The following is a 15,599-nucleotide window of genomic DNA, read 5'->3' on the forward strand; positions in this document are numbered from 1 at the left end:
GTATGGAGGTTCCTCAAAAAATTTAAAATATAATAGAACTGCTATATGATCCAGCAATCCCATTTCTGGGTATTTTTCCAAGAGAGATGAAGTCATTATCTCAAGGAGATATTTGCACTCCCATGTTCACTGCAGCACTATTCACAATATCCAAGACATGGAAACAATCTAAGTGTCCAGTGACAGATGAATGGATAAAGAAAATGTGGTGTACATATATAATGAAATATTATTCAGCCATAAACAAGGAAAACCTGCCATATGTGACAACACAGATGGACCTTGAGGACATTACGCTAAGTGAAATAACTCAGAGGAAGACAAGTACTGTATTATCTCACTTATATGTGGGATCTAAAACCATCAAGCTCATAGAAAGAGAGAGTAGCATGGTGTTGCCAGGAGTGGAGTGGTAGGGGAAATGGGGAGATGTTGGTCAAAAGGCACTAATTTTCAGTTATTAGATGAATAAGCTCTGGGGATCTACTGGACAGCATGGTGATCCAACACTGTTTACTTGAAAGTTGCTCTGAGAGTAAATCTTAAATGTTCTCACCACAACAACATTAACAACAAAATGATAATTATGTGAGATGAAGGATATGCTAACCAGCCTTACTGTGGTGAGCATTTTGCAATATATACGTGTATCAAATCATCACATGTACATCTTAAACTTAGACAATGTTATTTGTCAATGAGATCTCAAAGCTGGGGGAAAAAAGAATGATGTCTCACACTTATAAACGGTTATATAGATACCCGCTTAACAGCCTCAGTTCTGCCTCCTGGCCTGCAAAAGCCTACTATTTTTAATAGGGCCCTTTCAGAAACAGTTTGTTTCCTTCTAGCTTTGTTTTACCTTCCTCATTTCGATCTACAATGCTCTTGCAATTGGCGTATGTGTTTAGCCTGAGGCAGAGGGTCAAGATTCACTTATTTCTTTTTGAATATCCAGTTAACCTAGAATCATTTATTGAAGGACCATCCTTTCCATCACGCTCTACTGTTAACTTCATCATAAGTTAAGTGTCCATATAAATATGTGTCTGTATTTGGATTCTCCACTCTGCTCCATTGTTCTACTGTCCAACAACCTTTTAGTAAATTTCTTTCTGTTTGATCAGGCAGAGTCAGCTTCTATTGCTTGCAACCAAGAACCCTGACAGGAGTGAGTAATCTCAGGACTCAATCCTTGAACCTCTTCTCCCTCTGAGAAACAGCCTTCATTCCAATGGTTTCAAATTACCAGCCAACACCAAAAATCCCCACGTGTAAATCCTTCCCAGACCTCCTCCCTTCTGGGCACCAGACCTGTATATGCAAGTGCCTACATGATATCTCTACTCTGAAGTCTTAAAGGTACCTAAAAATAGGCTAATTCCTATTCCTATTCTAGGATTTAGCTTTAAATGCTATTTCCTTAGGAACTGATGCTGTTCTGATTCAACCAGGAGGTTATATTCCCATGGTTCTCACCCAGTTCTCTTCCTTCAAAGCATTTATCCTAGACTCAACTATTTGTATAATTATTTATCTGTTCTACCATTAGACTCTAAGATATGAGAACAAAGATACTGTGTTATGCTCACTGCTACATCTTTTCCACCTAGCTCACAGTGACTGGCCTATTTGTTATAAGGAATGAAGAAAAACTTCCTGCCACCAAATCTGGGAACCTCCTCTTTCTCCAGCTAATCCTTCCTCCTTTTTCAATGAAGAAAGTATCCCACCTCCCACTTAATGCCATCTCCTCCATCTGTGCCTTAGGACCCATCCCTACCCACCCTCTCAGAATCCTTGAGTTATCAATTACCTCATTTCTCTCCTGTACCTTTTCTATTTCTCTCATTACTAGATCTTTTCCCCTAGCAACTCCTTTTCTAACCTTTAATTATGAAAGTTTTAAAACATACCTATCACTCAGATTTAATAATTATTGATTTTTTGCCTACGTGCTTCATCTTTTTTTCTGCTTGATTACTTTTTTTTTTTTTTTTTTTTTTTTTTTGCGGTACTGGGCCTCTCACTGCTGTGGCCTCTCCCATTGCGGAGCACAGGCTCCAGACGTGCAGGCTCAGCAGCCATGGCTCACGGGCCTAGCCGCTCCGCAGCATGTGGGATCTTCCTGGACCGGGGCACGAACCCGTGTCCCCTGCATCGGCAGGCGGACTCTGAACCACTGCGCCACCAGGGAAGCCCATCTGCTTGATTACTTTAAAAATAAATGACTGGTACTGAAATATTTCAGTATGATTTTTATCACACTAACAAGATGTACAGTGATTCCTTAATATCATCTAGTATCTACTCCATACTCAAATTTCTTCAAATGTTACCAAAATGTTTTTTACAGTTGATATGTTTGAACTAGAATTCAATCAAGGTCCACATGCTGCATATGAATATCTCCCTACATCTCTCTCTCTCTTTTTGTCCTTTTTACATTTTGTATGTTTGCCTCAGTGGTCACTTCCTCCCCACTTATTTCATGGCATTGACTTATTGAAGAGACCTGACTAGTTCTCATTGTCGCTGCTGAGACCTAAAAGACAAAACAATCATAAAACATATCTCTGCATCCCCTTCTGGCTACCATTTCATTTCCTCCAACTCAGTGATACATTTGGATAATTTGTGCTGTCTCCATTCTATGACTTTCCACTCGCTCCTCCCCATTCCAATGTGGATTTTACCCACTGTTGTAACTGCTCTTACAGAATCACCAATGACCTCTACTACCCTGAATCCTCGGTACACTTTTCAGTCCTTATCTTGCTTGGCTTCTCAGAACATTCCACTGTTGTATTCTCTCTCCTGCTTCAAACACTCCTTGGCCTCTGTGAAATCCCACTGTCTAGATTTCCCCATCTCTCTGTTTTGCTCACTCATCAATTTCTCCTGTCAGCTCTTCTATTGTTACCTGAACATTAAATACTGGAAGAGATTTTAGGACTGTCCTGGTCAACAATTCTGCTTTGTACTCTATTCCTTCCCTGAACAATTTCATCTCTTCACATCGCTTATTTATCATCTGTGGTTGACAAACTCAAATCTCAGTCTCCACTCTGGCTCTTGCTTCTGGTCTATGGACTTAAGTCCAACTGACTATTCCATATCTCCACTTGCGTACCTCACAGAAATCTCAATCTCAGCATGTGCGAAACTTCTTTCTTTATCTCTCCACCTTGTTACCTGCACCACCCCCCACAATTTTCCACCAGTGCCAACTCAGTAAAGCTACTACCCTTCACTCAGTTGCTTAAACCAGAAAACCAAGAGAGATCTTTGACTTTTTCCTCTCTCCTCATTCCCAATGTCCAAACAGTAAATTCTATCTTTTCTACATTTAAAATATCTTCTGATTTGTACTAGTTTCCTAGGGCTATTATATCAAAGTGCCACAAACTATGTGGCTTAACACAATGGAAGTTTATTTTTTCACAGTTCTGGAGGCCAGAAGTCCAAAACCAAGGTGTTGGCAGAGTTGGTTCCTTTGCGGGGCTCTTGGGATAATGTCGTCTATGCCTCTCTCCTAGCTTCTGGTAGTTACTGGCAATCCTTGCCACTCTCTGGATTGCAGATGCACCACTCGTCTCTGCCTCTGTTGTCACATGGCCTTCTTCCCCCTGTGTCTGTGTGTCTCTGTATCTCTCTCTCCCCACAGGGACACCTCATTGGACTTAGGGTCCATCCTTTTCCAGTGTGACCTCATCTTAACTTAATTTCACCTGCAAAGACGTTATTTCCAAAAAAGGAAACAAGGGTTAGGACTTTAATATATCTTTTAGGGGCATACAATTCAACCCACAATGGGATTCCTTCTACTTTTCTGGATAGCATAGTGGTGAAGAGATGAACGTGAGTCAGCCTGCCTGAACTGAACCCTAACTCTGCTGCTCTCTAGCTGTGTGATCTTAGGAAAGCTACCAACTCTTTTGTGTTTCTGGTCCCCATCTGTAAAGCAGGAATGAAAACAGTATTTGTCTCACAGGGTTGTTGTGAGGGTTACACAAGTTAATATGTAGAAAGCACTAGATACAGATCCTGGCACATGGTAAGTGTTAAGTGTTAGGTATCATTATCGTTATTATACCCATTCAACTTATATTATACCCACCATCTCTACTTGCCCTATTTGGAATGGTGCTTTCCACATCCACTCTTCTACACTTCTGATCTGTTCTCCACACAGTAACCAGCAAATAACACAAATCAAGTCATGTCACTGCCCTGCTTACGACCTTTCCACACCAATTTTCACACCAGCTCTTACTCATCACCTCCCGACCCTTCACCTAGTTAATGTTTACTGACTTATCTGATTTCGGGTTAGACACACTTCCTCCAAACTTTCAAAGAGTCACAAGTTAGTATCTCCCAGCACTTCTCTTTTGTAACATTCTGCATACTTGTTATTGGTACTTGTTCAGTTTTTATTTAGATTAACTTTCATTAGGAGGGCAGGGCAACTGTTTTAACCTCAGTTTCGCATGGCACATAATTTGTGCTCAATAAATCTCTCCTGAAGGAAAAAATGAAACCAATAAATCTTGCTCATGGGTTTGAGTTTCAGTGAACTACACAGACATATTTGGTACGCTGTGACAAATGATGCACATCACGCAGTATACTGCCTTAATTGTGCCTCATGCAGAAAAAAGCAGTCTGCCCAGGTGGCGTGGAGGTCGCTGGATTGTGAGATCCCGGTAGGCATAACTTCTGTCTTCTCTGTATTCTCAGATTCTAGCCTGGCACATCCTAGGCACCCAATAAACTGTGCTGAATAAACTTTTCTTGGAACATGGATGACTGTATGTCGTGATAACCCCAACACGTCCCCTTCCTCTTATCCCCAAAGCCCAGGAACCCCTATGGCCTTCCATCAGTTCATTCTTCTGATTACCTACGCTCCAAAATGAGCCACGCCCCCTCCCTCTTTCACTGAAAACTCACACCCCAGGTTTTTGACAATTAAAAGCGGTCACAGAGAAGGGTACTAAATTCCTAACCTAAACTGGACGCAGGCAAGGGCGTTCCCTGGCTCATCCCTGCCTCCCCCCATCCCGACACGCAAGGTCCGACACACAGTGGACGTCTGTTGAACAATCTTCACCCCACTGAACAATCTTCACTCCACTGGTGAGACGAAAGTGGCTCGGCTTCCCCACCCAAGGAAGGGCCCCAAGAGGCGAGCCCTCGGCCGCCCGTCTGTCCCGGCCCAAATGGTCCACTCACGCGGCCCGACTCGGGTCCGCGTCCCCGGAGCTCGCTGCCGCCCCCTCAGCCCGTCCCCGCGGCCCCACTCACTGTTCTTGAGGAATCGCTCCTCGTGCAGCACGGCTATGGCATTGACGCAGAGCAGGGCCGCCTGAAGCAGCGAGTACAGCGTAAAGGCCATGGCCACCCGCCCCGAGGCCCAGCTGAGCTGATCCTCTTCCCTCCGCGACAGGGAACGTGGCGCCGCCACGGCCGGCGCTTCTTACGGCAGCCGACGAGGCCCAAAACGCGTTCTGAGAAGCTCCGCTCCCATCTGGCTAAGACCCGCCCCACGCTTACGTCAGCAAGGCCTGTAGAGCTGCGCTGTCCAATGCAGCAGCCAGAAGTACTGAACCCTTGAATTGTGGCTGGCCCGAACTGAGGTGTTGTAAATGTAAAATACATAGGACGAAAACAAGAACGTAAAATCTCCCAATAATTTAAAAATGTTGATTACAAGTTGAAATATTTTTAATATATTAGGTAAATAAAATAATTACTAACATTAATTTTTACTGTTTATTTCTATATACTTTTTTAAAACTGTGGCTATGAGGTTATTGATAATAGCATGTGAGTCTTGTCCAATACTTCTATTGGACAGCGCTTCATTAGATGCTCCTAAGAGCTGTATGAGATGTTAATAAGTAATTCCTATTTTACAGATGGAAAAAAGGAAGGCTTTGGCAAATAAAGTTTTTAAAAAAATTAAACTGAAATAACATGTATTGGGCTGTACCCCACAGGCCTGTAAGGCTGTAGTTGCCCAGGTTCAAGACCAAAGGAGGAGCCCGGAGTCAGCAACAGAGACATGATTTAATGGACGGGTGGCTGGGGGAGGATCTACATGTCGGAAGCAAGGTCCTGGAGCGACACCCCATAGCAGGCAGGACATGGTGGCAGTTTTTGCTCTGGGGGTGGGGGGTGGGAGTGTGAAGATTACCAGTTATAGGGGGGCAGTGAGGCACAGTCACTAGCTGGGGTGGGGCAAGTATGTAGGAAGATCAAGGTCAGTCATGTAAGCAGGGTATAGGTGAAGCAGGCACTGGTCAAGTAGGGGATGTACAGAGAGCAAGAGAACAGCCATCTTGGGTGGCCTGCCCATACAACATGTCTTAAAATTACTCAGTGAGAAACATTCTCTCCTTGATCAAACTCTAGCAGGCCCTCTGAGCCCTCATCTCGACTATACTTCAAAGTTGGCCTGTAAAAACTACAGATTCTCAACACAAATGATTTCATCCACTCCCCTACCCCCATGTTAAAAGACTTTAACATAGTTTCTAACAGCTCAAGTCATCCCTAGGATGACCCTAGACCCCCTTAAAGTGTCTGCTTAAAAAGCTCAAGGCTCCCCTCAAAATTTACTGTTTGTTCTACCCAACAACTGAAAATAGACCCCTGACCATCCTTTCTTAGAGCATTTATTAAAATGGATTTACAATTGTGAATCTTTGCTCTATCCCTTTGAGATATATATGTAGCTCCTACAGTCCAAGGGTGTCTTTCTCAAGGATCTGAAAGCCATTCCTTTAAAATGTAATCACCAGGAAGGATAGGGCCTCTGTCTCCCAGTCTCTGTATGAAGGAAGAATCCTAATTCTGATAACTGCAGCTAATAGACACAGCTGGCCTAATCAGCATTTACACTGACCACCCCTTGGTAATTTTTCTACTTCCCCAACTCTACTGAGCCCCTGCTCACCTCCCTTTCTACTCCCTCATTCTCCCTTTAAAATGCCCAGTCACTTCTGTACAAATCGAAATTGCAAGAGTATATTACTGATTAAAATCTGTCTTACCATTCTAACTGATGTCCAGCTTTATTTATCTTTGACAGCAGCAGTAAGAGGCTGAGTCCAATCATGTTAAATTTTAGATATTTTTTGAGATCAAATATACAAAGTAATCATCTCCTGAACTTCTCAGTTTCCCCTTAAAAAAAGGGAAAAGCAGCACATTAGACCCAGAAAGGACTTTGGAAGCCTGTGTGTTGCAGCTGCTGGAAGAGACACTAGCCAAAAAAAAGAATAATTAGTTAAACTCCCAAGAAGAAATTAAGCTTAAATAGGCCAACTAGTTAGTGCCTACAGGGAAGAAGAGATGTATCGCTTCCCACAGATATACATAAACACTATCTCCAAAATTGGCCCTAAGTGCAAATCAGGTAGGGAGAAACACAGGAAGACAAAGTAAAGGGAATAAAAGAAACAACAGGATGCCAACAAATCCTCCAGTTTTTCAAGGCCCACAAAACCCTAGATACTAAAGACAGAGAAGGAAGGTTGTTCTTGTAAGTGGACAGTGACCATTCCAGGATTTCTACACTGGGCTGGGTGGCAGGAGGGGGTACCAGGGGGTCTTGTTGGTAGCTTTGGTTGAGCAGTGACTTACAGTTTTTACTAGATTTATGCTTACTGAAGAGGGGATAAAGAGGGATGACTGGAGATTACAGGGACGGATGGAGCGGAGGTGAGAGAAAAGCATCCCATAGTCACCCCTTTCTGTCACCAGCCACTGGGTTACAACTCACATGATCTGATTCTTTTATTGTCAAAAGAATCAGGTTAACTTCTGTGGGCCTCTATTACATCATCTATAAAATTAGGCAATTATGATCTCTAGGGCTCCTTCAGCCCCCAAAATCTCTAGATCTAGCAAAAGCAGCTTAAAATATAAATAGTGTACAAGTACTTGTACCATGTTATCTGATTCATTACTTTTCAAAAATCCAGACTTGTAGCCTAAGCTAGTAACAGCAGATTATATCCTTAAAATGAATTTTTCCTCTGATCTCTGTACTTCCAAAAAAATTCAAATTCTAGAATTTGAAAATGTATTTATAAAATAGTTGTCTCAGTAAAAAAAAAAAAATCCATCCCCAAACAAAGAACTGGGTAATGCATAAAATATTCTGCATATTAGTGACTTGAAAAAAATTACTGGCTATGGCCTATTTAAAATTAGAGCTTGCTACTTGGTGCTGAGCTTCTGATGTCTGTATGAGACCTTTTCATGCACCCATGTCAGATATCCTATCAGACAACTCTACTGAGGATGAGACTGTTTTTCCAGTTTTAGACACAAATGTCTCCTTATCATTTTCTTCTTCAAATTTTGTTTTGCTTTTTTTCTCTTCAGACTGTTAGATGGCACAAGTTGGCACCCTGGATCAGCTTGCTTCAGACTTTCTTTGTAACTAGTAATATAGTGTCCATATTTGTTTGTTTTTTTTGCGGTACGCGGGCCTCTCACTGTTGTGGCCTCTCCCATTGAGGAGCACAGGCTCTGGACACGCAGGCTCAGTGGCCATGGCTCACGGGCCCAGCCGCTCCGCAGCATGTGGGATCTTCCCGGACCGGGGCATGAACCCGTGTCACCTGCATCAGCAGGCGGACTCTCAACCACTGTGCCACCAGGGAAGCCCTAGAGTCCATGTTTTTATTCCGTTGACAAGAATCAAAGAATGGATGCCTTCAATGAAGTTCCTTTAGGCAAGGGGGAGCAGTGGTTAAGATTACGTCTAGGGTAATACATTTGGCCACTGATTAAATGTGGGGAGCAGGGTAGATACAGAATTCAAGCTTATCTTTTAAAGTTAAGATGGCTCAAGATGGAGTCAGTCCTTGGACTTGTGAGAGACTGCAGTAATGAACTCTATTTTTTACCCTTTTCGGTATCAATGCCTTTGCCTTCCCATTTTGCTGGTCCTTGACTTTGGGTTCAACTATGTGACTTGCTTTGGCCAATAGAATGAGGCAGATGTAATGCTGTGCCAGCTCTAACCCTAGACCTCAAAAGGCCTTATATATTTCTCCTTTCCTTCTTGTGCTTCTGACATTGCCATGAAAAACAACAATAACAAAACCTAGTCCACTAGTTCTAGGAGAAGGATGAGAGCCACTTGGAGCAGAACCAAATCACCCCAGTCTAGCCCAGCCTAGATCAGCAAACCCTCATCCAACCACAGATCCATGAGAATAAATGATTGTTTTAAGCCACTAAATTTTGGGGTTGTTCTTTCCATAGTATTTTTGAAGGAAGAGATCTCTATCTACTCCGTTGGTGATCTAATTTATTCTAATAGCTTTATTCTAATAGCTTTAGAACATTTATATACTCTGAAGACTCCCAAATTTATATCTCCTACCCAGAGCTCACCCATGAACTCTTGGCTAATATTTCTAGCTGACCACTACTTAGATCTAATACATATCTCAAATTTACCTTGCCCCAAACTGAACTCCTGATTTCCTTCTGAAACCTGCTTCTCCTGCATCCCATTTCAGATAATGGCAACTCCTTTCTTCTAGCTCTTTCCCTCATACTCTATACACAATCCATCAGCATTTTCTTTTGACTTGAACTTCAACATACATATATCCAAATCTGGCTACTTCTCACCTTCTCTACCACTAAAACCCCGATCCAACTCACCATCATCTCTTGCATAGAGTAGTGCAATAGCTCCTAACAGGTCTCTGTGTTTTCCCCTTTCCTCTCTACAGTTTATCCTCCCCAGAGCAGCCCAAGTACTTCTAAAACCAAGTTAGAAAAGCAATTTATTTGTTGGGAGGATGGGGTCATTTGTCCTGTAGAACTTTCCACATTCTGGATTTTTCTGATTGCATCCCCATCGTTCTGGATGACTTAAATGCTATGCACACTACCCGAATCATTTGTGAAAAACAAAAACACTTGCTGATTGAAGAAAGTAGTCACTATATAAACTGACTAAAACCTTTTACTAACTCAATGAAAAATATCAGGTATGTGATAAAGAAAAAAATTTCACAAGTCAGATCTTAGAATAATTCTTCAATAAACGTGTTGGCTGCTCTCTTTCCATGCTTTATTTATTTTATTTATTTAGTTTTTTTTTGCGGTACTCGGGCCTCTCACCGCTGTGGCCTCTCCCGCTGTGGAGCACAGGCCCTGGACGTGCAGGCCCAGCGGCCATGGCTCATGGGCTCAGCCGCTCCGCAGCATGCAGGATCCCCCTGGACTGGGGCACGAACCCATGTCCCCCGCATCGGCAGGCGGACTCCCAACCACTGCGCCACCAGGGAAGCCTTCCATGGCTATTTTTAAATTTTAGCATTTCTATTTCTGCATTCATTAAAAAATAGCTCATTAAGATAAGGATTAAACATGTTATTTATTAAATATTTAGATTCACCATGAAGAATAAAAATGGATTATTGGTTTTTAACATTTTTATCCTAATATATTTTAATAGACATATTTATTTTATTTTTTATGTCTGAGATATGAATCAATGATGACTGAGGTATGTCTGCTTTTAATCCTGCTATTTACAGTGGCTACCTTGAGTTTAAATGGGTTTATGGCAGCAGTATTTACCCAAATGGATTCTATTTGAGGTAAGCATTGGACTAAAATAGGAAAATCCCACAAGATGAGCCTCATTCATGTTTATGGATTCATACAAGCTTTTCTTGGTATGAGACTCAAATAAAACCATTTGCAAGCTGAAAGCTTGTGCATTGTGAAGTGTTTCTGGAAATAGGGTTCTTGGAAATAGAAAGTTTCTTTAAAAAATAAAAATAAGTCACTGTATCTATTTTTAAAGGGAATTAATCCTGAATGGCTGCATATAGTTGACTAGTTCTATTTTAAAAAATCTGAGTAGGGCTTCCCTGGTGGCGCAGTGGTTGAGAGTCCGCCTGCCGATGCAGGGGACACAGGTTCGTGCCCCGGTCTGGGAAGATCCCACATGCCGCGGAGCGGCTGGGCCCGTGAGCCATGGCTGCTGAGCCTGCGCGTCTGGAGCCTGTGCTTCGCAACGGGAGAGGCCACAACAATGAGAGGCCCACATACCGCAAAAAAAAAAAAAAAAAAAAAAAAAAATCTGAGTAAATGAAAGCAGCATAAAAAGACTAGAGAAACCAGTTACTCAAATGCATACCATTCCTTCCCTCATTCATTCAGTTGCATTCTTTTACTCAAGGAGAATTTATTCAACTTGTAAGATGTACTTTACATTGTACAAGGACTAGGGTAAGATGCAGTAGGCTAAGCACAAGTAGTAATCAGATATCCTGCTCTGATGAAAATCATCAACCAGTAAGAAAAATGAGCCATAGAATGCAAGGAGTTACAAAGCATTAAGTGCTCAGTGCTTAAAATAAAGGGAAAGTGAGAATAAAAGATAGTTTGGAACAGTGTCTCCCAAATTTAGCAGATCATCAGAATCACCTGGGAGCTTTTAAATATATATGCATTTCTACTAGTTCAAGATGGCACATAAAGCACATGTATTTCTCTTCACTATTTCCTAAACTCCATTAAATTATAAAAGAATAAAAAGGTGACATACATTTCTAACAGTAAAGATATAGAGGAACATAAGAAATTTCAACCATCTCTGGAAGACAAAAAATAGAAGGAAGCATATCAATGAATGACACTCAGTGGATAAAGCTGTAGCCAAGAATGAACCATGAAAGGGTTGCATGGAAGTGGAAGTTACTGTCCTGAAGATTTCACGAAAGCTCTTGATTCAGAGGTACACCAGAGATCCAGAAGGAAAATTGGGGCTGAAAACAGGTGGATTGACTGATGATCTATTTATGAAGTAGTCAACTTTCCCAGCCTGACTCCCAAACTACTTGAACAATATAGCGAACAGTCTGCATTTGCCCCTGGGCAAGACTGAAAGTACTTTCCTCTTAGGAAATTAAACTACCTGAGGAGAGCTAAGTCTTCTAATGTGCATAGTGCTGCTCTAGTGTAGGGCCATTCTTATTTTGACATTGGGGAGGCTGTTAGCTTGATGACTGATTCCTTAGTAGTTGGGTCTACAGCTGAGCTGCTGATTACATACTTTTCCAAGTACATAGAGCTTCTAGTTAGATATTTCTCCCCACACCATTATACAAGTAGTCATTCAAGTTCATTATTATTAAGTATAAAAAGGCAACCAGGACATGATGAAAACCATCAACATGGAGAGGAAAGATTAAGATGAAAAAATCAGTAAAACTGACTTCAGGAGAAAATGAGATAATTCAGTAAAAAAAGACCAATTGGTGATAATGAAAGTGATTTGAAAGGCATTTAAACAGAGTCTCCCACCCACTCACCCACACAGAAATTTCTATACAAAAGGAAGAATCAGAGGAAAAGAATGAATTCTTAAAGTTAAAACATGATAGCCCTCCAAAGGGTTTATTGGAAGATAAAGTTGAAAGAATATTCAAGAATATAGAAAAAAATACCATAGAGACAGAAAGTATGAGACAGAAAGAAAACATAGGAAAAGTGAGTTTCATAAGGACAGAAATGCAGGATAGGAAATAAAAACAAAAATCAGAAATTTCAGAGATGAAAAGTACATGAATGTTCAGACTGAGAAGACTTACTAGATACTTAATAGTTTAAATGCTTAAGAAAAACCTGGACCCACCATCATGAAATTTCAAAGCTTATTAAATCATAAATCTTAAATTTCAAATCCTATTAAAAGAAGATTCTAAAAGATTCAAGGGAGGGAGAATGTTATCTATAAAGAAATGAGAAACTGATTACCACTAAATGTAGAAGACAATTATGTGCTTCTTTCAAGGTTTTGAAAGAAAATAATTTGGAGCCTTGTATTCTATAGCCAATCAAACTATCTATTAATGGTGAGGACAAGATAAAGATTTTAAAAACAAAGGCAAAACTAACATTTTCTAAACAAAACTCTTTTTAAGAAATATTTTTAAATGTACAAAAGACTCAGAAAGCTTTTACCTAGTGAGTCAACAAATATTTACTGAGTATCTAGTTTGGCATTATTTTAGGCAATAGACATACAACAATAAACATGACAGAGGCCCTGCCCTCAAGAAACTTATGTATAGATAATTTTCTAGAATCCTTTTGGAGAAAGTTATTTGAAGATGTACTCCAGCAATAGATTTGTAAAAAACAAAAAGTTATATGAATTGACCAAACTAAACTAAGCGGTCAACGAAAAAAACCTAAGATGAGGGCTTCCCTGGTGGCGCAGTGGTTGAGAGTCCACCTGCCGATGCAGGGGACACGGCATGTGGGATGTTCCTGGACCGGGGCACGAACCTGTGTCCCCCGCATCGGCAGGCGGACTCTCAACCACTGAGCCACCAGGGAAGCCCCTAGATGTATTTTTGATGTATTTGTGAGAGGAAGGTGATCTCCACGTTTTACTCCTCTGCCATCTTGAAGGTCCCCAGCTATATAGCCTTATGAAAAGTATTTCTTAAATAATAAGACTTGAAATTGGAAATGACTTCTTGATTCGTTGGCTCCAGAATGGATGTTGTATCAACAGGCATGAAAACAATGTTAATCTCATACATCTCCATCAGAGTTCTTGGGTGATCAGGTGCATTGACAATGACCAGTAATATTTTGAAAGGAGTCTTTTTTTCTGAGCAGTAGGTCTCAACATTGGGCTTAAAATATTCAGTAAACCATGTTGTATAGCGATGTGCTGTCATCCAGGCTTTGTTGTTCCATTTATAAAGCACAGGCTGAGTAGATTTATCATAATTTTTAAGGGCCCTAGGATTTTCAGAATAGTATATAAGCATTGGCTTTGACTTCACATCACCAGCTGCATTAGCCCCTAACAAGAGAGTCAGCCTGTCTTTTGAAGCCAGGCATTGACTTTTCCTCTCTAGCTATGAAAATCCTAGATGGCATCTTCTTCCAATAGAAGACTGTTTCATCTACATTGAAAATCTATTGTTCAGTGTAGCCTCCTGCATTAGTTATCTTAGCTAGATCTTCTGGATAACTTACTGCATCTTCTACATCAGCACTTGCTACTTCACATTGCACTCTGATGTTATAGAGACAGCTTCTTTCCTTAAACCTCAAACCAACTTTTGCTAGCTTCAAACTTTTCTTCGACAGCTTCCTCTCCTCTTTCAGCCTTCGTAGAACTGAAGAGAGTTAGGACGTTGCCCTGGATCAGGTTTTGGCTTAAGGGAATGTTGTGGCTGGTTTGATCTTCTATTCAGACCACTAAAACTTTCTCTATATCAGCAATAAGGCTGTTTTGCTTTCTTATCATTCCCATGTTCACTGGAGTGGCACGTTTAATTTCCTTCAAGAACTTTTCCTTTGTGTTCACAGTGTGGCTAACAGTTTGGCATAAGAGACCTAGCTTTCAGCCTGTCTCCACTTTCGACACAGCTTCCTCACTAAGCTTCATCACTGGATTTTGATTTTAAAATGAGAGACGTGCGACTCTTCCTTTCACTTGAACATTTATAGGCCATTGTAGGCTTATTAATTGGCTTAATTTCCATATTGCTGTGTCTCAGGGAATAGGAAGGCCCCAGGAGAGGGAGAGAGTTGAGGGAATGGCTGGTCAGAGGAGCAATCAGAATACATGCAACATTCATCTCTTTAGTTTGCCATCTTATGTGGGCATGTTATGGCACCCCAAAACAATTATAATAGGATCATCTAAGATCACTGATCACAGATCACCATAGCAAATAGAATAATAATGAAAGTTTTGAAATATTGCTAGAATTAACAAATATGACACAGAGACAGGAAATAAGCAAATGCTTTTGGAAAAATGGCACTGATAGATTTGATTGACAAAGGTTTGCCACAAAACTTGAATTTGTAAAAAATGCAATATCTGCAAAGTGCAATATAATGAGGTATGCCTGTATATAGGGCCTTGAACAACAGGTAAGGATTGGAGATTTATTTTGTAGACAATAGGTAGCATCAAATATTTTCAAGGTAAAAGTTGTGGTATAAAACCTTAGACTGTATTTATTTTTCTAGTATTAGTTCTTAAGCCTTCAGATATCTGAGAATATGATACCAATTCAATTTGGTTCTGGAGTAGCTACAAGGATCAATTAACCTTGACTTATTGTGAGTTAAGAATAAAAAGTTCTGTTCCAGAAGATGGAACACCCGTCTGTTGTTGCCATGATTTTGCCTTCTTTGTTACTTAACATTGAAGGAAGGAAACCTCTTAGGAGTCCTGAGAATTAATTAGCATCTCCCAAGGGATTTTCCTATGTCTGTTGTTATTTACATAGCTTGTTAAATAAAAGAGCTCTCTTTACAAATATTTCCTTATTGATCTTTGTTGAATGAACTTCATACGCTCAGGAAAGATGGGGTGGGTGGGTGGGGTAGGGAAACCAAAGTATATCAGGAAGGATGCCCACAGATGTTAGAAAGGATTTGGGGGCTGTGAGGGCTCTGAAAACCTGTTATATTATGGAATATCTTTCCTCTTTCTAAGTAATAGGAAAACCACATGGTTTTCTCCCAGCATACTTTCCTGGAGCAGGGAACATAGAAAATGTCTTTTA

The 15,599-nt window shown here is 40.8% G+C and overlaps 1 protein-coding gene across 1 annotated transcript in view; it reads right to left on the reverse strand.

Annotated features, from left to right (window-relative positions):
- The window catches only part of IER3IP1 (immediate early response 3 interacting protein 1), a 28,029-nt gene extending 22,519 nt beyond the window's left edge, over positions 1–5,510 (reverse strand). Inside the window, exon 1 of the mRNA XM_082640867.1 lies at positions 5,311–5,510. Within this exon, the coding sequence (XP_082496993.1) occupies positions 5,311–5,401 (91 nt within the window). The 5' untranslated portion in view covers positions 5,402–5,510. The remainder of the gene's footprint in view (positions 1–5,310) is intronic.
- Positions 5,511–15,599: the final 10,089 nt, after the last annotated feature.

Source organism: Mesoplodon mirus (assembly GCF_964341445.2).
Source record: "Mesoplodon mirus genome assembly, chromosome: 13".
NCBI lineage: Eukaryota > Metazoa > Chordata > Mammalia > Artiodactyla > Ziphiidae > Mesoplodon > Mesoplodon mirus.